Source organism: Aedes albopictus, chromosome 3, assembly GCF_035046485.1.
Source record: "Aedes albopictus strain Foshan chromosome 3, AalbF5, whole genome shotgun sequence".
NCBI lineage: Eukaryota > Metazoa > Arthropoda > Insecta > Diptera > Culicidae > Aedes > Aedes albopictus.
This window is the reverse complement of record NC_085138.1, coordinates 219,231,896-219,255,194: the sequence shown is the minus strand read 5'-3', so window position 1 is coordinate 219,255,194 and position 23,299 is coordinate 219,231,896. Positions and strand designations below refer to the sequence as shown.

The window sequence follows — 23,299 nt, the reverse complement described above, 5'->3', positions numbered from 1 at the left end:
CAAAGCACAGTGCTTAAATGCTTTATTTAGAGTAGGATCGAAAGGAATTACTTTGATTTGTTTTCATAGGGAAACATTTCCCTATGAGAACATTTAACAAAAATAGCAATCTTATGCCGTTGCTTGAGAAGGAGGGTGATACACGGAAAAAACGCAGTTTTATTTCCCGAGCTCGGCTGTGCAAATCTCGGGTTCTGAATTTTAGTCGAGACTCAGCTCACAGATGGTAGGTTGCTTAGCAACAAGGCGTGTTATACTGACTCTCGGCATTTGTAAGCTAAGATCTCATGAAAACATTTAGCTCACTGCTCGGCTGTGCTTTTGAGTTTTCTCGGCATTCGTAAACCGAGATTCGAGATAAGGTATGAAGATACCCTTATAAGCGTACCGATGCCCCACAACTTCAAAATCAACAACATGTCAAATTTTGGCGACACTCAATAAAAAAAATGTAAAGTAAACAAGCAATTGCGTAGAACCGCAATAGAATAAGTAAAGAAAAATATGCATACCTTTATTAACTGTTGTTTCTCATGGAGCCCCAAGCTAGCATACAGACTAAAAAGATTGAAGTATTGCGGAAGATGTTTTCCATTGTCAGCGACCTCTCCTTTCAGTAACGATAACACGGCAATCAGGACCTGTTCACAGAGGTTGCTGCCCTCATACCCTGGCAGCGGGTCGTCGTTGGGGGCGCAATGACAGAAAAATACGACTAGTTTGCCAAACATCGATCGAATCTCCGGCGATGGTGCTACCAAGATGTACTCGCTCAGTCGGGTTGGAGGGTTCAGAAGGACATTGGCTGCAAACCACTGCCGGACTGCCGCCGAGATACGAATATGTTGAGACAACGTATCATACCTGGTAGAGACAACAATTATAGTTTGATATTTTTTTTAAAGAGAGGAATAAATATCAGACGTACCAATCAGTCGCTATACCCCGTATCGTTTTCTTCGTACGAAATCCTGAGTGGAACAAGAATTGAGAAGCAAGTTGCATACTTAACAGAGATAATTCCTCTGCCGCTGGTGGCTGAAATAAAAAATATATACTGATCGATGACTGGGTTTGCTTGTTGGGTGCAATTATGCTTACCAGTTTTTCAATTTTATCGTTCCTTTGATTTTGGGGTAAGCTAACTAACTTTTTGATGAAAGCAAAAAATTCCACTGCAAATAAACTTTTTGCGTGTAGAAATCGTATGTTCTGTGTCCTGAAATGGTAAGAAATAAAACTTATTAAACGTGACAATAAAATCCAGCTAAAAATTGTACGTTTTACGAAGTGGGAAATCAAGCAGCTACAACTCGCAATTCGCTAGACGGGCGCTTCTTTTCTCCAAGCTACGGAGAAGCTGGAGAATAGTAAAAGCAGCAGTCAACGACGCAGCCGAGAGCACCATCGGGTACGTGGAAAGGAGTCGACGAGGAGTGCAGAGCGATTTTGGAAGAGAAGAACGCAGAAGCGGAAACAGCAGACCCGCTGCTTTTGGAGAAAAAAGCGTCGCCTGGAAGAAGCGAAGTGCAAGTAAATAGAACAGATGGGCCGTTCCCAAGAAACCCTGAAGTTCTACGAGAAGATCCACGCATCTCGCAACGGCTTTGTGCTATGAGCCGAAATATGCAGGGATAAGGACGGAGGCCTCTTGACGGATGGATGTGAGGTGATCGAAAGGTGGAAGCAGCACCAAGCATTTTTTTTTCCTTTAAACCATAGGGGGATAATCTGCTTAACAGACACCCTAACAGAAGGTTAGGGTAGTGTAGGTCTGACAGGCCGTCTTCTACAACAAAAGTAAAATCCAGGACTACTCTCTCCTCGTACCCACTAAACCATTCCTATGGTCGCCAAACCCTACGTCTCTCCGGAACCACCAAGAAGGTATTGCTTCAGAGAGGGGCTAGAAATGAATGATTTTTTCCCATCCTTGAGCAGCACTTCGACGAGCACTTGAATGACATGGAGGACGTAGGCACGGGAGTTCACGACAACGGAGGGAACGACTACGCCAATGTAGCAGAGGACGAAAATGAGCAAACTCCCACGCTGAGGGAAGTTATGGATGCCATTCACTAGCTCAAAACCAACAAAGCAGTTGGTATGGATGGTACCGCAGCTGAACTCATCAAGGTGCACCCAGAAAAGCTGGCCACTTGTCTGCACCGGTTGATAGTCAGAATTTGGGAAAGCGAACAGCTATCGGAGAAGTGGAAGGAATGGGTAATCTGCTCCATTCACATGAAAGACTATCATTTGGAATTTTAGAACTTCAGAGCGATCACTATTTTGAATGCTACCTTCAAAGTGCTAGCCCAGATCACCTTCCGTCGTCTGTCACTTAAAGCGAATGAGTTCGTGGGAAGTTATCAAGCCAGCTTCATTGGAGGCTAAAAATTAGACCAGTAAAAACTCGTTAAGTTGGATACGAATAAAAATCATAACTTACCTTACACTTCGTTCGATGGGCGCCGGCATTGGCAGTATGCAGTATTTACTCTCCGCCAGCGATAACTGTTCCACGCAGTTCGTGTACGTGATAGGTGTATGGTCGTACCGAGTGTAAAACAGCATGTATGCATTCCACCATCGTTTCTGGCGCCTGTATTGCATCCTCTTCAGGTTGTTATCGTACACCTCGCCCATGTAGTCGCCGCCGAAGCACTGGGCCTTCATTTCTTCGTCTTCGTTCATTTTGCACTCCGTGACTTCGCCGTCGTCAAATTTGTACCACTTCTCAGTGCCGTCCGGTGCCCTAAAAAACAGAATGATATGGGTAACTTACTATACACTGATACAATGGAGTGAACAGACGGATGCCACTAAGAAAACTTTAGAGCTACTAAGTGACGGCAAATCAACGTCCACTAAACCAAAACATCTGTTTACAAAATAAACTATTTAAGAGTCTAAATAACGACTGATTACAGCTAGTTTTACTCATTGCTCTGTAACTTACTTTTGAAGAATGTAGCTAAAATAGTGACCACCAGACGCCTGTCCACTGTGCACTACGATTCCCGTGAGCTGGTAGCGTGTTTCAGTTGATTCTTCAGATTTTTCATCATCGACGTCTATCACTTCACCTTCAATTTTTGCAAGACCAGATACTGCAAAGAATACAAGGTTCGTCATGAACATGTCTCACGGCAAAGGTTCGGAATTATACGTTTTACCTGTATATGGTTCCATATCTAACCTTCGCGGAAATTCAAAGTAGTCGTTAAATTTGATCGCGCACACTCTCTCGTAGTCATACTCAAAACGCTTAAGTTGAATAGCTAGAACAGGCGGTAGCTTCCTCACGCACAACCGTTTAACGGTTACCACCTGTAATGGAAACAAGAATTAGTTAGTTGTTCATTACGTTTTTGGCAATGTCACTCGATCACCTTTTTATCACATTTATCACAATGGTAAGCATCAGCGCCTTCCAAAATTTCTCCCTTGACGTATTGCTCCAAGGAGTCAGTTAACGAACTATGATTCCTAATATCTACACTGAAAACACTGAACGGTTCCTCTTTGCTGTAACGATGTGGACAATCCTGACAAATTTTCTGATCACTGAAACACCCTCCGAGTGTAGCACCCATCAGCTGAGGATAGCCCAAGGCTTTGAGACCTTCGTCCAGACTTTCGAACAGCGACATGAAAAACTCAACGGCGTCCTGTTGTTCCCGCAAGTTAACTGGTTCGCCTTGCAATCTACGGAAAAATGTTTAAGATTTTGTAAATTAAACAAAATTAAAGTTGTATGTACATCATATTTAAATACTCACTTGAAATGGCTCCACAAACCACGAGGCGTATAGTACTGCAGAGCGCTATGACCCAAATGAGCGAAAATGGCTTGAACGTACTTCAGAATCCCAACATGGTAATTTTTCCTAACCGATTCATCACATTCTTGAACAGTCTGAAGAAAAAATAATAGAATTACATTAAATTACAGATACGTGTTGCCAGCGAAATCAATACTAACATGGGAATCTAATTCCCCGCTAAAGTCCTCATTGGGATCGACTGCAGCTCCCTGCGCCTGCAGTATTCCGATTCGCAGTGATGGCACCATAAAAAGCTGCTGCAGAACCGAGTTCATGTAGCATGTAGCACCGGCATTCTTCAGGCCGCAGAATCCTTGCTGCGGTCGGGGTCCCACCGGTGGCAGGTATTCCCATTCCCGCAGCGGTTCAATGTCAACGCAGAACATGTCCAGCAAGGTTTTTACTAAGATCATCATGTTGTCTACAGTGTTTTGGCATAAGGCAACCAGCAGGTCACACGCAGCGGAAATTGTATGCGGATTTCGACACACCGGCGGAGGAGCATTCGTTTCTAATATGTGACCGTTGCGGCGTAAATGTAGATACTGCCGGGAAGCACTGAAGAGATAGTCATCCGTGATTTCCTGTAATGATGAAAAATAAGGATGAATATATGTAAGCTACCTATACGATCCTTCATCGCATACCCCTATAACAAAAACTAGCTTGATTGACCGCCCGTAGTTTCTTTATTAACGTAACGTACATATGTACAGGTGAGGAGCATATCAAAAGACGGAAACACGAAAACCGGAATTACGAAAGGTAAAAACTCGAAAGGCTGTCCAGCCTAAACCCTAGTAGAATGTTGGGGTCAACATGACCTAGAACACGCTGAACGTGCACAACGTCATCATAGTGCGCAAAACTTAACATCTTAAGAGAGTTAAGAGTGTAACATTAGAACAACTAGCCACAGAATGTCAATGTCGCAAGTGTCCGTATGACTAACATTCAACCACAGCCTTTTTGAAGGCTTAGATTCCCTCCCTTCCTTTCGAGCTACCGATCCTGTGTTGTTCCTCCGACGGAACATGTTTTTTTTCATATTTTTTTATGATGAAAACAGTGATTTTTTTAATCGACTGTAATCATAGTCACGGCATACCCTTTTCTAAGAAAACATTCCATTCAAAACTCCAACTTTAAAAGTCAAGCAAACATTTATAATTACGTGTTTGCCATATAATACACTAATACGTAGGACACCCGCACTGATGTATGAAATTATGAAATCAAAAATCACATCTCAGGTGTGAACGTTAAGGTATAGGCAGACCGAAAAGCTTCCGGATTTTTAACGGAAAGTGCTACGGTAAATTTGCGGTAGGACACTACATTATGTGTAGCACAAATCGTCGTTTTTTTATATTTTTTTTATTTTACGTATCCGAAACAAACAACCATGAGATATAGTCTAAAAAATGTAGAGATTCAATACTGCCATAATTTTCGCTGACGTCAAACTACTTCTACTTGACGTAACGTCCCAAGCTAGCCAGGAATGGATCTAATGAAAGGTTCATTGGCCCTGAGCCCTTCTGCGGGATCTCAGACTGCTCTGTAAAAATGGAACTGAACAAATCTATGGTCAGTCAAATCACATCAAACTGGAATGCACTTCCCCATACGAGCCAATCCAAAAGGCTCGTAACGATAAACCCCAAGAAAACCCAACAACTATTAGGTCTCAAAAAAAGGGATCTCAACATCTACACCGGTCTAATAACAGGACACTGCCCCTGCAGATACCATCTACAAAAGATCGGAGCAATCCAAACCTCAAATTGCCGCTTCTGTGACGAGGAGAGGGAAACATCAGAACACATCCTCTGCTATTGCAGTGCACTCACTCAACGTAGGTTCAAAGTTCTCAGCAAGCCCTTTTTAGGGCCTGCTGACATATGGATCTTATCTCCCAAGGACGTGGTTGGCTTCATAAAGCTAGTCTCGCCAGAATGGGGGAGTCACATACTGTAACTCAGGATCTCTATTCATCAATAATAGATGGTCTTGAGTTCAGTCGATACCAAGGTATTTCAGTGACAAATATGGTACTGAGATAACTTGCGTACCTCACAGCAAAAGGGTATATCACAATAGTTCTAAAATCTGGACGCAGTGATCTTCACCCGACAAACGAGAGAGAGAGAACGTCCCAACTGTGACAAAGTCTGCGCCACAGTTTAGTGTTCTATGAGCCGTTCCACAGTTATTATCTCAGATATTCCTCTGCCAATGATCATTTTGCATATGTAATGTATCATTATGTACACTATGCCCAAGAAAGTCAATTATTTTTTATAGCGAAATGTTCCAGGAACGACCGGGAATCAAACCTGTCACCCTCAGTCACCCTTCAGCATGGTCTTGCTGAATACCCATGCGCTTACCGCATTGGCTATATGGTCCCACTTACCGTAATCAAATCGGTGCGTTGAGCTTTCACCTCCGGACTAAGGTAGCACATTAGTTCCTTGGTCAGACAAAGATGGCCTTCCAGCAGATCGTCGTGCACTTGAATGCCGCCGGTGGTTTTAACGCTGTCCCTTATAGACCTCAGCCAGTTGATTTCCTGGACCAGCAGTTCCTCGCAGTTGGGGAGCGGCCAGCTGTATGAACATCCGTAGTTCAAAATGCGACAAAACAGTTGAAAATAGTCGGCACACGTTTCCTGGTGCTGCGGGATGATTGTGTGTAGAAGCTTTACCAGCAGTTTGACCATAAACAGAAATGGACGCCGATCTGAGGCGCAGTAAGTACTGATGAGAAACAGCTGCTCGTATGCCGTTTGGCGAATATGGCGCGAAGGATTCGTCAGCACCAACGACATGATGAAACTGGACCAACAATTGTCACGGCTGAGCGTCTCATACGCACCATAATGGAGCACCAGCGAAATACAGAGAACCTCCAACGCTTCCTTACAAACGGCATAGTCGGTTTTCTCTGGAATGCTAATGTTCTGACTGAAATCTACCGCTGTTCCTATCGAATGCAGATTGTTACCGGACGCTGCCCAAGCCAGATTAACAATTGCTTTGATGGTAGGCATGTCCGGCAGGCTCCACTGTACTGCTGATTTGAAAAGATTGCGACAACGATCTCCTTCCACGCTAGCCGACAACATCTGGTCTGCAATGCTTTCGGTCAGTTTCAGAGCCATCGATCGTATAGTCAATTCGGCATTGCCAGTAATAGCTTGAATGGCTTGTTTTAGGATTTCCACCTGCGATCGATCGGCGTCTGCATAGGAATTCAGCGGATCTTTCCCGACTGTGTTCAGCACGCATCCTACTATGTAGAGGAAGAATTTGACTAGCTTAAGCACACAATGAAAGGCAGCACGTTTGGTGTGCATGTCGGCAGTTGGGAGAAAGTTGTTCTTTGTCAGCAGGTCGAGAATAAAATGGGCAGCGCCGCAGTGCAGCCACGAAGACTGCAGGCGCAGAGTCATTTCACTTCCCGGATCCAAAGCGGGCAGTAGCATGGCATGCAACACTTCCAAATTGTACAGGACACGGGCCGGACTGGGATCGATGAAGAGGGATTCCGGTGTCGGCGTACTGGTACTGTTGGTTACATCGGAATTGAAGCCACACATATCCTGAATGTTGGTTACCGTCAGCACGTCCATTGGAAGAAGGTGCAACAGTGAATCACAACAATCCCGAAGCAAATCATGCTGCAGATCACTTCCCAGTTGGTATATTTTGAGGAAAAAGTCCACATACAGAGGTTTCCGTGAAATGATTACGCCGGGCAGCATTTCCTCTGATTCTGACCGTAGCATGTCCGGGCAGGGCCGAGGTGGTGAACCGGAGCTACTATCGCTGGAACTATCTGGAGAGCTGGCTAGTCCAGATCCGCTAGGCGTCAGCTTTACGGTGATGAGCGATTTGTCGCGTATATTGTAGTGAGATAAAGGCTTCCGATCGTCATGTACTTCAATTAGTTCTCCGTTGCAGTTGAACAGATCTATCTTTAGGTTGTTTGTGGTGGCTTTGATTTTTTTCAGCAGGTTACGCTTGAATGAAAATATCGTTTCATTGCTGTGCGTGACCACCACTAGATCCTCCAGTTGCCGACCCGGATTTTGAAAACGAATAGGCAAATTAATGTACTTTCCCCGAGAAGCTCGGCTCAAGGGGAGTAGCATTCGTTCTCCGGTATAATTTCTATCACATTCCTTTATGTATTCCTGGAGGGCACTCACCACTCGGCACATCTTCTCCGCCGTCAGCAGTCTTCTACAAATAATATCATCTTCTACTATCTTAGTGCTTTCATCGATTATATCATTTTGTACAGTCTCGTAGTAAATTTGGAGCCTATCACAGCATTCGCTGATAAAATTTTCGTGGAACTCGCAAACGTTGGCCTGTAGTCTCGGTCCCAGAGCCGTTGAAACTTCCTTCAGCAAATCGATTGCTTTGCAGGCGATTTCCTCATCGGCATCCGTTATCACTCGCCACAGATAGTCCTTGCCTATTAGATCCTCATTGTCGAGCACGTAGCCTCGTTGTTTACCCTTCAAGCGCTCCTCTTTCGAGTTGACTGCCTTGAAAAATCGCTCGAAGCACTTGATTCCACTCTCGGTCAGCAGCACGGGATCCAGTTTGAGTAGGTTGTTCTCGAAAAAGTCTTTGTTGATTCCCGGATCCAGATCCGGTTCATCACCCATCAGTTTACCAAACCAACGGAAGCATTCTTCGCGATCACTTGGAAATGCAGCGTTTACCGCCAAACATTGCCATATTTGCTTGGCCTGATCTGCGCACAGCCATAGCTGTCCATCCTTGAGGAGAAACTTCAGAAACTCCAACCTCTCCTGAATCTGCTGCGGATGCGGATACCGCTTGTCCAATAGCAGGTGCATTGGATTTATCGATGGGTTTAGTTTGACCTGCGCTCGTACCTTGTCCATGTACTTGGTCAAGCTGGTGGTCACTAGAATAACCAATGTGTGATCGTTCTGCAGCCTATCGATGACCTGCTGCCTGGTTAACACTTGGTGCACCCTCGGAGCATGGCTTGAAGTTGTTTCGTACAAAGTGCAAATTTCTCTTATCAAACGTAACGCTGGTAACGCCCACTCGTCACCAGTTTTCAGCTCCTCCACGCACTTATCTAGCCACATGGTTTTCTGGGCATCCCTCTCCTGAGAACAGCTGTAGTCCAAAATTTTCACATGTGACGCCAACGCCTGGTCTAGCACTTCAGGAGGAATATCGGCACTGTGAGCCAAAGTCCAGAACAGTTTCAACACTTTCTGTGCCATTACTCCGTTTTTGTCGTCCTCAGCAAGGCGACGGTTCAGCTCCAGTAACCTTTCTCTTTGCTTTTTGTTAGCCGTTTTCATGCTCGCTTGGAAGCATTTGAAAAGATGGTCTAGCTGCTCCGCGTTAAAATCCCACGCCAGCTTTGCCAGGAGATCATGTACATTTTTAACAATGGCTTCGTGCTTGCCGGCTTGCGCACGCCAAACGGCATCCAGGTCGTCAAAGGTGAGCGCCTTCTCCTTAATTAGGAATCGTAAGATTTTTTCCAGCTTCTCGACGTACTGCGGTTGATGTAGAGAATCGCGTAGTACTATGCCCAGCACATCGTTGTCCCGGATCCATTTCTGAAAGATAAAGAGAGGGAAATCGTTATTTTGATTGACATGAACAATAAATAATAAAAAAAAAACAAGCATGGACCCATGAACTAAAAATAAGGCCACCCCGTATGCATAAAGTCATTTGACAAAGTTGTATTACACCTGGACATCCCCAAAATACACATTCCACACGTTACGTTTTGCGTGAGATTCAAACTTTTTCTTCCATAAATGATTTTGTTGTTAAATACATGTCAACCAGTATTATCAAACGATCAGATTTGATTAGAAGATTCAATTCATGCTCTATGATTGAAAATTGAGCATTTTACTCCAAGAAAATTTAAAATCAAGAATAAGAGCGTCGTGGGACACCAAAAATGACAAATTTGACTAAACGCCCAGAAATGTGCTACTTTCTCGAAACAGTTAAAGTTTCAAGCACTACAATAGTTCAAAATGCAGATGGGACTGACTTGCGATTCACGGCAGTATTAGAATAATAAAAGTAATTGTCTTCATTTTGGTGCAAAAAGTGTCAAAATCGACTGCAAAAAGTATCAAAATCGACTGGAGGGTTCGATTCCCACTCCGAGCGATGAAACTTTCGCAAGAAATGTTTCTTTCTCGTATCCACTGGTGCTCGTTAGAAATCCTCTACATAGAGATAAGCGGAAGTTACATATGTCGATTCGGCAACGCTGTTCATTTTGTTTACATCAGCTGCCAACACTTGCTGCAAAGCTAGATGTTCAAACTTTGTGCGTGACTTCGTAGTGGTTCAAGTTGTTTTGTTTACATTTTCTAATTATGGTAGATTTTTTTTTCAAAATTTTGAAAAAAATAGCGGAGCAATCGATGAAATCTGAAATTTATTGCAAAGTGTTAAGCTAAACATATCGGCAGAAATGAAGCAAGAAGCAGCAATGAAAGTTTTTTCGAGAAGTGCAGCAACAAAAGTTTCGTCATAAGCTTGAGCTTTTGAAAGCAGAATTAATTAAATTCTATCTTTTTACTAAACTTACATATACCGTCAATTTCTCGATATTAAAAATAAATAATTTTAATTTATTTAGTTCGGATTGCAATACCGTTCAATCGACGCCTTCTTACGAACGATCAGCCTGTTCATTTGGCTCACACTTTGACAGTTCTTTCTGCACGATTGGCTTACAATGGCCGCCTCCGCAGATCTCTATAATGTAGGATTACTAGTGCTCGTAATATGTGTCGTGTCCGTTATCTTAAGTTAAGTTGTGTTAAGTTCGGATCAGTCTGAACAGCCTCTGGCTGAAGACGGTGTTCGTGCCTTTTTTTTTTAAAGAATTTAAAGAATTGACAGGCAGGTTTATTCTCTTCGTCATGGAGGGTTTTTATTGGCCAAATTGTCTGAAATTTGGTTGTATAATTCTGCTTGGCTGGGAAGGATATGAGGCCAATTTTGAGTTCAACAGGTTTCAAAAAATCCCCACACAACTGCCGAAAATACAGGTATCAGAAGGCCGCCTCCAGAGGCACGTTATCCTCCATTTGGGACATTTGTGCCATCGCCATACATATAAACCTATTTCATCATTTACCTGAGGGCAGAATGGGACAAGGGATGGGAATTTGCAAAAGGAAAGGTGATGAAATAAGAAAGGGTGCCCTGAAAACAGGGTGGCCACTCAATTTTAGTTTTGGAATTCTCGTCTTTTTCCCGGTTTTCCCGGTACGATTTTTCAACTTTTCCCGGTTTTTCAAAATGGACATTTTTGGAGTATGTAACATCCAATTCTCGTTTTACGTAAAAATTGGAACAATGAAAAAAAACACTCAAAATTATGCATTTAACTAGCAAATACTAATACTTTTCCTCAATAAACCATATTTAGAAACGATTACAGTTGAAAATAACAAAACTGTTTTAGCACTGTCTTGCAACAATGTTCTAAATGCTGATAAAATTAATCGTCGAAAATGTTAAATATTCTGATCGAAAGACACAATTCTTTCTCTGAATTTGAACTTTCAATATTTATCCCTCTACTTCCCATGATTGCTCTAGAGCATCATCGATGTTCGAGGAACTCGAAACAAACGCAATTAAATAAATATGATGCTATAACAAAAACATTGGAACCTTACAATTGCAGCATTTTCTTTTGCGTATTGGGCCCCACGCTGGGCGCCAATGTAACAAAAAAAAAAAATCGGGAACCTCCTTAATGTACAAAACACATCACGGTCTACCAACACATAACATAAATTGTGCCCGATTATCTAAATAGATAACGAAGTCCAAACCCAGGATGACGAGGTTTCATAATTGTTCTTGCGGTCCGTATAGTCCGCTTTTAGTTCGCAGCATCTGTTGCTGCATTCATAGCTTGTTTTTGATCTAGGCATTTTTAATCGTAAGGGGCATCCAAATTCGGGCAACAGCACAAGTCCGTCTGCCGTTTGATGTCCGTGTTAGGGGACAGCTTGCGTGTTTTGTACTGGATCACTGCCCGAAATAACTGGAGCGCTGCAAATGCGCATTAAAATTCAGGGACAAATGTACAAACCATAGTAACCTATAACATACAAAATAAGCTGAGAAAATATTCACTACAATTTATAAACGTAACACACTCCATGCAACCAATCGAAGAATGTTCCATGAATTGGAGAATGCAATTCATGGAAAATTCTTAAATTTAGTATACAACGTACACAGTTGACTATATAACAAACTTAACAATGCAATAGCTTTTACATTACAATTGTAATCTCATTAGGTAAACCCAACTACCAACACACGTTTTAATAGTAGAATTTTTTATGAACAATCAAACAACTAATGATTTACAACTGTAAAAAATTTTCATTGTTTTCGAAAACTTTGGTCAATTTAGATTAAGTTTTGTTCGAGCACTTTTTTCGGAAACGCTTTCTTCACATAAAAACAGTCGTTCAAATCATGGGAAAGAAGGGGATAATCCTTTATGAAATTGTGTATGTTTGGAATGATGCTGAAGTTCTAAATTTAGTCGCAAATTCGACAATGAATTAGCAAAATTTCGAGGTTGTACAGGATCTAAATCAATAATTTGAGCTTAGCTTGCTTATACAGAATCGATAAGTTGTATAAAATTCAAATATGTTCACCAAATTTCTCTCAACAATAATTTTCCCGGTAATCATCTCAAATTCCCGGCTTTTTCCCGCTTTTTTTCCGGTCGTTCTGAATTCCCGTCTTTTTCCCAGTTTTCCCGTTTTTCCCGGTTCGGTGGCCACCCTGTGAAAAGGACACTGTAAAACGCATAAGCGTAAAGAGGGCCTATTGCTAATTGATGATAGCTTGTGATGTCATGCGACTTTCAATGTGACATTAAAAGGCACGTCATCGAAAGCATCCTCAATATTCAAAAAATCACCCAAGCAAACACTGCGAGTGCTTTCTTGAAAACGTATACAACTTTGTGTAAAAGAGTCACGGTGGACATCATTAATTGGGAGGCATATGAGTTCACATGAATATGCATGTTAGCCAGACGAACATCACAGATGTGAAAAGCGACAATGCGTTTCAAGCATTTCAGAAAGAACGAGGTAACCAGATAAATCCGGAACTCATTTTTTCTTCATACAACGCACGCAAGGTTTCAGGATAAAACTATCGAGTAATTTCACGCCATGGAAATATTAAATAGAAAACTACAAGAGCTCAAAACATGTTTGACATACAGTCGGAACCCGCTCGTTGAGCCACAACCTCCACCCAACCAACGCATTCGATTCGCTAGTTGGGTGAAGTGACAGCAGCACAAGGGGCGTGCGCATTGTTTTTTTTTTAATCATGTTTAGGTTGGAAGTAAAAAGTAAAATTTTTCAATTTATTTTACATTTAGAGCAAAACTGATACGTTTTGCAAGATACATTTATGGCCAATGCGAGAAATAATTTTTTTCACCCATTTTTAATCGGTGAAGTGAAAATATAGATGTTTATGAAACCACCCGGACCAAAATGCAAGCACAAAATGCTTTCAATTATCGATAAATTAAAGATTGCCGATGTTTTGCATTTGTTTTGAAGTAATTGTACACATTGTTTTTTTTTTTAAGAAATATGAAATAGAAATTGTTTTCGATTATCAGTAAAGTTTAAGAAACCAAAAACTCATTAGCTCGTCCCTCGGAATTACAGATTGGTTGTCATTTTTAGTTTGACATTGAGTTATGACATCCAGGTGCTTTTTAGTTGGCTGACAGCTCAACTAACGGAGCCCCAACTAAAAAGCCACCCAACTATAAAACCCCCAACCAGCGGGTCATGACTCAAATCCCTCTGGAGAAAAATAGGACAAAACCCCATTTGCTCCTGGAGATTTGAGGTAAGCAGAGCTTGGAATAACTCTTGCAGTCCGCACAGACCGCGGAGGACAAGCTTCTTGCAAAGCAATAGTTATGGCATACCACAATGGAGGGCGTTGCAGTTACAAAACCACAATGAAACTCTCATGGAGTAGCAATGGAAGCGAGTTATCCATACAATGTGATCGCAACCAATTAGTACAGGTTCCCTAGTTTGTTGAGCAGGGACGCCTTAATACGCAAAGTTTGCGAAGGAACACTCAAAAGTGCAAAGAAGGTCAAACGGAGACTTTTCATGTGACACATGCCAATCAGTCAACTCATGACAAATTCTGCAACATTTGAATAATCTCGCCCTTATTTAGCCTTAAGAAGGGCAACTGATTATCTCGAAGAAACGCAAAATCCGCTGCACCATTGCTCCGGTTAGCGCAGTAAGGGCTTAATACTGTGGAGGACGCCCTAACTCGCCACAGGCTCCTTTTGTGGTTAGGTTTTTATGAAACGCCCCCCCCCCCCCCTCCCTAACCATTCATTCCTTGGCACGGTAAACATAAAGCCGCATAACACCATGAATTAGGGGTAACCTGTTTAGTGGACTCTCACCACTGGATCAGGCGATCCGTAGTGTTATTCTTAGCCAATTGAGACAACCGCTACCAACATATGCAGACCGAGAAAAGAAGTTAACATGGTCAACTTCCAAACGAGCCCGAACAGCCTAAAACTTAACTCTTCGTCATTGAGGGTTTCTATCGGTCAAAGTGCCTGAAATTTGGTTATGACACATTCTACCGTGACGTTACAACGTTTTGACGCCATTTTGGGCAGATTTTTCACTATAACTCGTAAATTTGACCATAAACCCTCAAATATTTTTGCATATTCGGATTCCTTGTAAAATTTCCTATAAGTATGATCTGTTGAACAGTTAGTTTTGATTGAGAAAGTATGTTAAAAATTAGAATTAGTAGCGTGACGTTACAACGTTGTAACGTCACGCTACTAATTCTAATTTTTAACATACTTTCTCAATCAAAACTAACTGTTCAACAGATCATACTTATAGGAAATTTTACAAGGAATCCGAATATGCAAAAATATTTGAGGGTTTATGGTCAAATTTACGAGTTATAGTGAAAAATCTGCCCAAAATGGCGTCAAAACGTTGTAACGTCACGGTAGAATGTGTCTATATAATTCAGCTTGGCTGGAAAGGATATGAGGTCAATTTTGAGTTCAACAGGTTTCAAAAAATCCCCCATGACGAATACAACAAAACTGTAAAAAATTCACAAGTTCCCCTATATCGAACTGGTTTCCCTAGTAGTGCTTTCCCTTTTTCACTCTGTCCACGATAGAATGACGAGCAAGAGGATGTTGTTTCTTTTCCAATCCGACCAACATCGAAGTGTCTGGGTCCGTTAGAGATTAGGTACCTGTGTTCAAATCGAGGCGGTTGAAGAAGATTCCTCAGAACAATGAAAAGTTGAAACTTCCAATCCTTGGAATGTTTATATAATAAGAATCATACAGGTTTGTTCTCTGAATATCTAAATTTAACTGAACCATGTTCCAAACGTCCCATAGTAGGGCGACCGAGCCAAGAAGGTATTTTCAAATATTCATGGAAGTTCTGATAAATTTCGTCATGAATCAGTTTGTAATTTCAGTAATATAATCATCTGCACTACATCACATTAAGATGCTGGGTTTAAGTACTATACAGTTTGAAAAAGTACTTACCGCCATTTTCTCGGCATTCAGAACATCCACTTCATCCTCCGCCATTTGACGGTGCGGATAGTACGAGACGTAACCCAACACTTTGTTGATCTCGTTGAGGGCATTCATTTTCCCATTGAAGCTGGAAATTTGCAGCACACGCAATATGATCCGCAGTCGGCACATTTCCAAGGCGCGTAACAAATTTTCCTGACTCGGAACGCGATTGATCAAGGCACGGGCATACTTGACAATGCCGGTAATAATATCATTTTTCCCTTCGAATTTAGCCTCGCGCTTCAGTTCATCGTCGGAAAGCGTTTCTAGGATTTCCAGCAGCACGTCCCAGATGGGCATAAAGTATTTCTCTACGGTGGCCACCGTTAACAGTTCGGCACATTGTCCAAAGGGTCGAAGCAGCGTGTGCAGCAAGAGCAAAGACAGTTTTCCAGTTTCATCGGCACCGGTGCTGGCTGCCGTGGCAGATGAGGTCGTGGCACTGCTTTTCATCCGAACGGATTCATCAAACGAATCCAGACTCTTACTGGATGCAATTTCCCGTTGTTTGCGAAACAGAGCAATGCCGACGTTTATCCGTTCCAGAAAGTTGTCAAATCCGTTGCATTCCCCGAATCGGTTGATCAAATCGACTAACCAACCGCGCGGATTCTTTGGCTCTGGAGGAGGCCTTGCGTAAATTTTACCCTCCTGCAGTGGTTCCTCGGATTCTCCTAGGGAAAGATGCAGTTCCATTTGGCGGGATGCATTTTGAGTGTGGAACTTGTTTTCCGGATCGAACACTACTGCTAGAAGGCTTAGCAGGTGAGGATTATCATGCTTCATGTGAAGAGCTATCAAATGCAACAACTTGCTACATGACATTAGAATGCAGTGGTGAATGTTGTATTTCCACGAAGAAACGGCTTCGTCGGTGAGAATCTTGATGAAAGAAGTAGTCAGACCATCGCGGTAGAATTTCAAACATGGCTCGCATTTGTCGTCGATTCCTAAAATAGATGAAAAATTGTTCCAATGTTCTGATAATTTACTGAAAAGGAAATAGTTCGTCACCTACCTGCTTGGGATAGACGAATCGCTGCATTCAAAAGACATTCTAGCTCCTGATTCGGCAACACTGGAACAACCCAACGAGAACTGGATATTTTGATGTTTAATGACGAGAGCTTCTCCTCTGGAAAGCTGGCTAATAGTTCTTCCGGGCTTCTGTAATGAATTCGTCCAACAAATCAATTGATATCAATATTTAGGTTGACTATCGAAACTTACGGTTCATGTTGTTCAACGTTTTGAGCCGCGTCATTCTGCTCCTCCGGTGGCTCTACTGGTCGTCCACCAGTGTCGTACGTCATTGTAGTAAGTAGTTTGTAAACCGATTGAGTCCAAATTAAACTAAACAATCATGTCTGAAAGTAGATTAGATGATAGTATACAAAATTAGTACAACGATAATTGGATTATTAAACATTACACGGTTGTCATACAACAATACTGCCTATGATCGCATATCAGTCCCATATTTGCTGGGTTTCCTATTCATATGGGACAGTTATGCGATCATGGGCAGAATATAAATTAGTCAGATTATGGCTCAATCAATGAAACTAATAAGAGTCCCGTTGTTATTACTGCAACCAATTAACGGCCCGTCTGCGCATAGGCCAGATGTGGTCTTACCTAGTTTCCTTCGTTAACATGTCCTAGGCATGCACTCAGGCGGACCGGGAGGCTTGATGAGGGATCCCCATTAAGTACGAGCTTTTAGTTTGTTCGTCCAATATTTTCTCCATTATATTTAATACAGTGCGAGAAATGAGTATAAAGACAGAGCTGATTTCCATACAAAATAATCATGTTTGAGGATCAAAATCTCTGTTTCCAGCGATACGATTGTGATGGAATTTTGGTTGCAATCTGCAACCTACTTATTTCTCGTACTGTATAACGGATGGACTCATAGGTATGTAGGGTATTGGTTCCTTTATTAAGCATGTGGCTCCCATTTTCATCCGACGAAAAACAAAGGGTTGAAGCGCTGTTTGTTTTGTTTCTTATTTTTGTATTTTTTGTTGGAAGTGAGCACGCATCAGTACGACGCAGCGATCGACACGCTCGGTCGTGTTCGCGGCGTGCTCACCAGAAAGTAAACTCTAATTGAGTATAAACCAAAAATTAACTGGCAATATAGCGCTAGTTCGCTGCGCCATTTTTAGCTCTTTGTTAGTACAAAGAGCACCCAGCCAGAAGTAAAAAGAAGAAGAAGTGAGCACGCATGAAAACAAAAAGAACGAAATCAATCGGTGTCGCAATCGCTTGTTTTCGTTTCATTCGAGTATTCGGGATATGTAGGTACAATCGTACGACAACACGAGATACAGCATCCGATTTTATTATTCGATTTTGCGGTGAATTGATATTCTAATATCGAGCAAACTATATCTCTGGTAAAGTTTACGATCGCCGTTACATTTTTTTTTTGGGAAGTGCACATAGGAATCGAAGTGAAAGTCTAGATGAACATTTGAAAAGGGCTTATCTGCTTTGCGTAAACAAACATGTTTTTGTCTCTGTAGGGCCCATCTGCATCCACCCACGCACATCAACACCCTTATCAGAAAGAGTGTTCTTCAAGCTATCTGTTAAGGGTGTTGATGTGCGTGGATGGATGCAGATGGGCCCTACAGAGACAGAAAAATGTTTGTTTACAAAATGTTAGGCCCTTTTCAAATGTTCATCTAGAAGTGGTAAAATTTGCCAATTTTGTTTGTGAACATATCACGAGGTTGAGTCGTCTGAATTGAAAGAACACTAACACACGCATAGCCGACGTGTATTAGTAATCCTACATTATAGAGATGTGCAGAGGCGGCAATTGTGAGCCAATCGAGCAGAGAGAACTGTCAAAGTGTGAGCCAAATGAACATGTTTATCGTTTGTAGGAAGGCGTTGGTTGAACGGTATAGTCCATTTTACAATCGGCTCGTGAATGAATGAATTTTGACAGGAGGTAGCGTCCAATAACCCGTGAAGATCAATATCATCATCAACATTGTTGTCACTTCGTAAAATGGCTCATTGCAATCGACAATAAACATATTACAAATATTTATTTTTATTATCGAGAATTTGATGACATATGTAAATTTAGTAAGAATTCTTAAGATAATATTTAATTAATTCTGCTTTCAAGAGCTTATGCTCACGAAGAAAAAAACTTTTGTCGCTGCTCTTTTCGAAAAAACTTTCATTGCTGCTGCTTGATTCACTTCTGCCGATTTGATTCGCGCTATTCTTTGCAGTGATTTTCAGATTTCTTCGATTGCGCTGTTATCTTTTTCAAAATTTGGGAAAAAATGTTCGAATATAATTGGCATACGTAAACAAAACAATTTACACCACAAAAAAGTCACACAAAAAGTTTGAACATCTAAGCTTTGTGGCAAGTGTTGGAAGCTGTTGTAAATAAACAAAACAAACAGCGTTGCCGAATCGACATATGTAACTTCCGCTCATCTCTATGACATGTCGAATTCGTTTTTGAACCTGGGTTGGAACTGGATTGGCGGAAAATGTGTAAACAAACAAACGTCAAACAAACTCAAACAGTACAAGCGAAACCGAAGTCGGGTTGGGGTTGAAACTGTGATCTCATCCAGTTCCAACCCAGGTTGGAACTGAATCAAAAACGAATTCGACAATAGAGATATATTGTAGAGTATTTTCTAACTACATAGGGTAATTGTTCCCTTCGTTGTGGTAGTACCTAATGTTGCGGTAGTGGCAATTGAGCACTTTTTCGACTGAAATGTTACCGAAAGGTATTTTAATAGATGTATTATGCTTAAATTATGAGATTGCACCATTTGTGTGCTAAAGATTTGCCCAAAAACCTAGGGTAAGAAATCAAAATTTGAACTAGTCAAAATGTAATCTTAATTCGAACTATTTTGAAATTCATTGAAATGACGTACTTTTCCACGCCGCATGCGTTGGAGTCTCTACACTGCGAAGCATATTGCGAAGGAAGGACTATACGATCAGCAAAAACTCTTAACAGAACAACTGCACCAAAATACGGAAATTGTTCATAAGCTAAACCTACATCAAAATAAGCACATCGGCGATGAAGCTTTTGAAGGTTTGGAGATTTTGATGACTGCTATCAAAAATGAGCTTGCCGCCATAAACAAAACCAGCAGCTTAGCTGGAAGTGTCTCGGCAATAAAAAACCACATCACCACAGTTGTTGATGTCGTTGCCAAAAAAACGAATGAGTCCATAACAAATTCATTACAATCTGTAACGACGGGCATATCTACCGAGCTGCGTAGCATCAATAACGACTTATGCCAAATTAACCAAAGGCAGCTGGATATGGCGGCTTCAAGCGCCATGTCATCAAACCCCAATTTGTTCGTTGATGTTGTTGACGAATTAAAGACTTGGTCAGCTCAGCACAAATTATTAATTCAAAGAACACTGAGTATTCACCGGCATCACTGGAATCATATTCCAGTTTAGAAGCAGAATTAGGTAACGTTTTATCCTCGAAGAAAACGGATTCAGGGTGTCGACTCAATTTTGAAAATCAAATTCCCTGACTTTCCCTGACTTTCCAGTCACTTTCACTGAAAAATCCAGGTCATGTAAATCATAGCTTAAGGGTGTCTGCTCATGAGATAAAATAAAATTGCCTGAATTTTCCTGGTTTTTCTAGGAGTGAAAACAGAAAAAAAAACAAGTAAACTGAACCAGATTTTTTTTCCAATAGATTTAAGGCATATTGGCAGTATTTCTTCAGAATTCTTCTATCTGATACACTGTGTTGGAAATAACTTTTGGCACATCCACCAAAAACTCCCTAATTTAGATGAAAATCCTTTCAGAAGACCAACAAACAATTCTTTTAAAAACGCCAAAATTACAACTAGGATATTCGTAAGACATACCCTCAAAACATTATTAGGGTGACATCTTGATTTTGTTTTATTAGTTAGAACTACTCTATAAGCTAATCCAGATGGTTGCAATTTTGCCGCAAATTTTGCATGTGTGTACATTTAAATTTCAAAATGAAAAAAATCTTAAAAATAAAATCCGCCAAGCACTTTTCATAAATCCTTCAGCACGAGATTCATCTAAAAGTTCAGCAAAATTATTTCTGGTACTGATACTGATGTGAATAATAATTATAATTATAATTATAGTAATTTACAGTAAATGTATTGGCAATATCTGAATGTAGTTCATAAACTTTCCTAATTTGTCAAAAAGACCTTCATGAATCGTGTAACTTTTCATGGAATATTCTCTAAGAGGTCTGCCACAATGCTGACAAACTCACTTAGAACTCATTTAGATTTTTTTTTTTATCAAAAATTCGTCAAACTTATTTTGTAGAAATTATGTCCCAAAAATACTTTTTAAAATCTCCATCAAACGCTTTCGAAAAGTCGTACGGATTTTCTTGCTAAACTTTCTTATGCCTCTAAGCATTGATGGAAAATCTGTTGAATCCTAAAATAAGATTACAGGATGTCTAGCAGGGTTGGTTTCGAAATTCTTCAATAACTAGAAAATGCAACATGAATTTCACTCGAAGGACTTTTAGAAGATTGATAATCCCGTCTTCGTTACATATTTATCATTTTGAAATAGCTGAAACTTTTCAAATGCTTTTCAGGAATGGATCAACCAGCATTAAAGAGAATGTCTTTTTGTTTTGTGTTTTTATCTTCTTGAGTTTCAATAAATTTGCATTTTTTTTTTAGATCTTAGGCAGAGTTGCTCTCTGTCACTATCAATGGTAGGCAAACTGCCGATTTTGATAGGCTGACTGCGATCCAAGTCAGCGTGTGCTCTGTTGAGTCACCGCGTCACCGTCATTTTTCTTTTCCCATCACAACTGGACTGATTGCGATGGCGAGTAGATATCACTGATAGACCATCTTTCTAATTCGTTTAAATAATCAAAATAAACACTTAAAGTGATGAAATTTAAATATGTGGTACAGAATAAAAAGCTTCGTATGATGGTCACAAAACATTTTGATTTTTGGCTAAAAACGCAAAAATATCAGTTCAGTTGCTATGATAGTGCTCTAGTGTGTGGGTCAGTATCAAGTCGTTGCCGGTCACTATCGTTTTGATATTGATCGGCCTACAGTGATAGTGACGATGGTGCAAAATCAGTAGTCAACTGACATGACTGATACTTGGCAGCTCTGATCTTAGGTAAACTCGTTACATGATTTTTCCATATTCTCATCGAAATTCTTGATGGTTCATCTACGGTAGACTTAGATCTTTGAAGGATTTCTTGCAGAACGTTAAGATTCTGTGTTATTTTTTCAGAACTCACATCTTGTAAAATATTCCATTAGACTTCACATAAAACCATCAAGAACCTGAACCATAGTTTTCCACAAGGCCATTAATATACCAATACACCAAGGATCGAAGAAATTGCTTGTATTTTTAAACCAGACTTGTAATTTTTACACGAAATAAGTATCCATGATAAAATTCAGAACAGCATCATGTTAACTGAATACTACAAAAATCAGGATGAAGTTCATACATTGATTTGATCGTAAATCAGAATCATGGATGTAACAGTTAAAGGGGAAACTGGATCCATTTGCTCACTTTGTGGTTTTTGATCTTTATAAAATATTTTCAAAATCGGTTTTCGTGCGCATGTAGAGTATGGATCAAGGTATCTCCTGATTTTTTTCCTGGTGGAAAATGTTTTTCGTTTTTGCAGAAACCATTTTTTAACAAAATAACACAAAAAATGGTTTCTGCAAAAATGGAAAACATTTTCCACCACAAAAAATTAGAAAATACCTTGATCCATACTCTACATGTGCACGAAAACCGATTTTGGAAATATTGCTTCGTTATTTTATAAAAAAATCAAAAACCAAAGAAATGAGAAATACCTTCCAGTTTTGCCTTAAAGAAACAATTTAACTAGTTTTTGAAATTCCTTTGCTGTAGGAATATGTATAACTCAAAAACATCCTTTTATGATAATCATTAAAAAATTTCCCTGACCATCAACAAAATTCCCTGACTTTCCCTGATTTTCCAGGTCCAAAAACAAATTCCCTGACTTTCCCTGACTTTCCAGGTTTTTCCAGGTAGTCGACACCCTGGGATTCATCAAAAATTTCGCCCAAAACAAATGATGGGTGGCGTTATTTGGGTGCCAGAAAAGTATGGAAGGTCGATTGCAGGGCTGGTAGCAGGAACTGATGGTCAAAATAGTTATTTTAGTGACCAAAATCTTTGAAATAGTGACCAAATACTGACTTTCAGATGGCAAAAAAGTGGCTAAATACTGACTTTTGGCACAAAAATATGCTTAGTGAGGAAACATTGTAGAACGAATTTGATTCTGAAAAGCCTGGAGTACCGCATAATGAAAATGTTCAAGAAAAACTTTCATCTTCCATTCCTAAAATTGTACAAAGCTGCATGTATTTACAATTTTATAGAATACATTGTGCAGAACTAGATGAGCATGGCATGAAAATTCTGTCAAAAAAAAATAAATAATTTTTGAAACTCTTGGAAAACTTGTTGGATGTTTTCTGTCATGAATTTCACCTTGATGGAAACTTAGATAGACAAATGCTTAAAAATGTGCGAATGAATTTGAATAAGAATTTTTCAAATATGATTTCTTGAATATTTTTGCAAAAATTCTCTCAAAATAAAATAAAATGAATAACAGAAAGTAATTAAGTAATTTAGATGTAATACTTGAAATATTTCTC

General features: G+C 40.4%; 1 protein-coding gene across 2 annotated transcripts in view; it reads right to left on the bottom strand.

Annotated features, from left to right (window-relative positions):
* The window catches only part of LOC109406727 (probable ubiquitin carboxyl-terminal hydrolase FAF), a 52,095-nt gene that overhangs the window by 9,780 nt on the left and 19,016 nt on the right, over window positions 1-23,299 (bottom strand). The window contains exons 2-14 of one of the 2 annotated variants that reach the window (XM_062858958.1): window positions 16,785-16,921; window positions 16,573-16,721; window positions 15,519-16,504; window positions 6,250-9,456; window positions 3,968-4,414; window positions 3,786-3,880; window positions 3,396-3,711; window positions 3,180-3,333; window positions 2,963-3,113; window positions 2,453-2,758; window positions 1,102-1,219; window positions 929-1,038; window positions 513-864 (exon numbers count right to left, since the gene is read on the bottom strand). In XM_062858958.1, coding sequence (XP_062714942.1) covers window positions 513-864; window positions 929-1,038; window positions 1,102-1,219; window positions 2,453-2,758; window positions 2,963-3,113; window positions 3,180-3,333; window positions 3,396-3,711; window positions 3,786-3,880; window positions 3,968-4,414; window positions 6,250-9,456; window positions 15,519-16,504; window positions 16,573-16,721; window positions 16,785-16,867 — 6,474 coding nt within the window. In that variant the 5' untranslated portion in view covers window positions 16,868-16,921. Of the gene's footprint in view, window positions 1-512; window positions 865-928; window positions 1,039-1,101; window positions 1,220-2,452; window positions 2,759-2,962; window positions 3,114-3,179; window positions 3,334-3,395; window positions 3,712-3,785; window positions 3,923-3,967; window positions 4,415-6,249; window positions 9,457-15,518; window positions 16,505-16,572; window positions 16,722-16,784; window positions 16,922-23,299 lie in introns of both variants that reach the window. The other variant, XM_062858957.1, reaches the window with a different exon arrangement.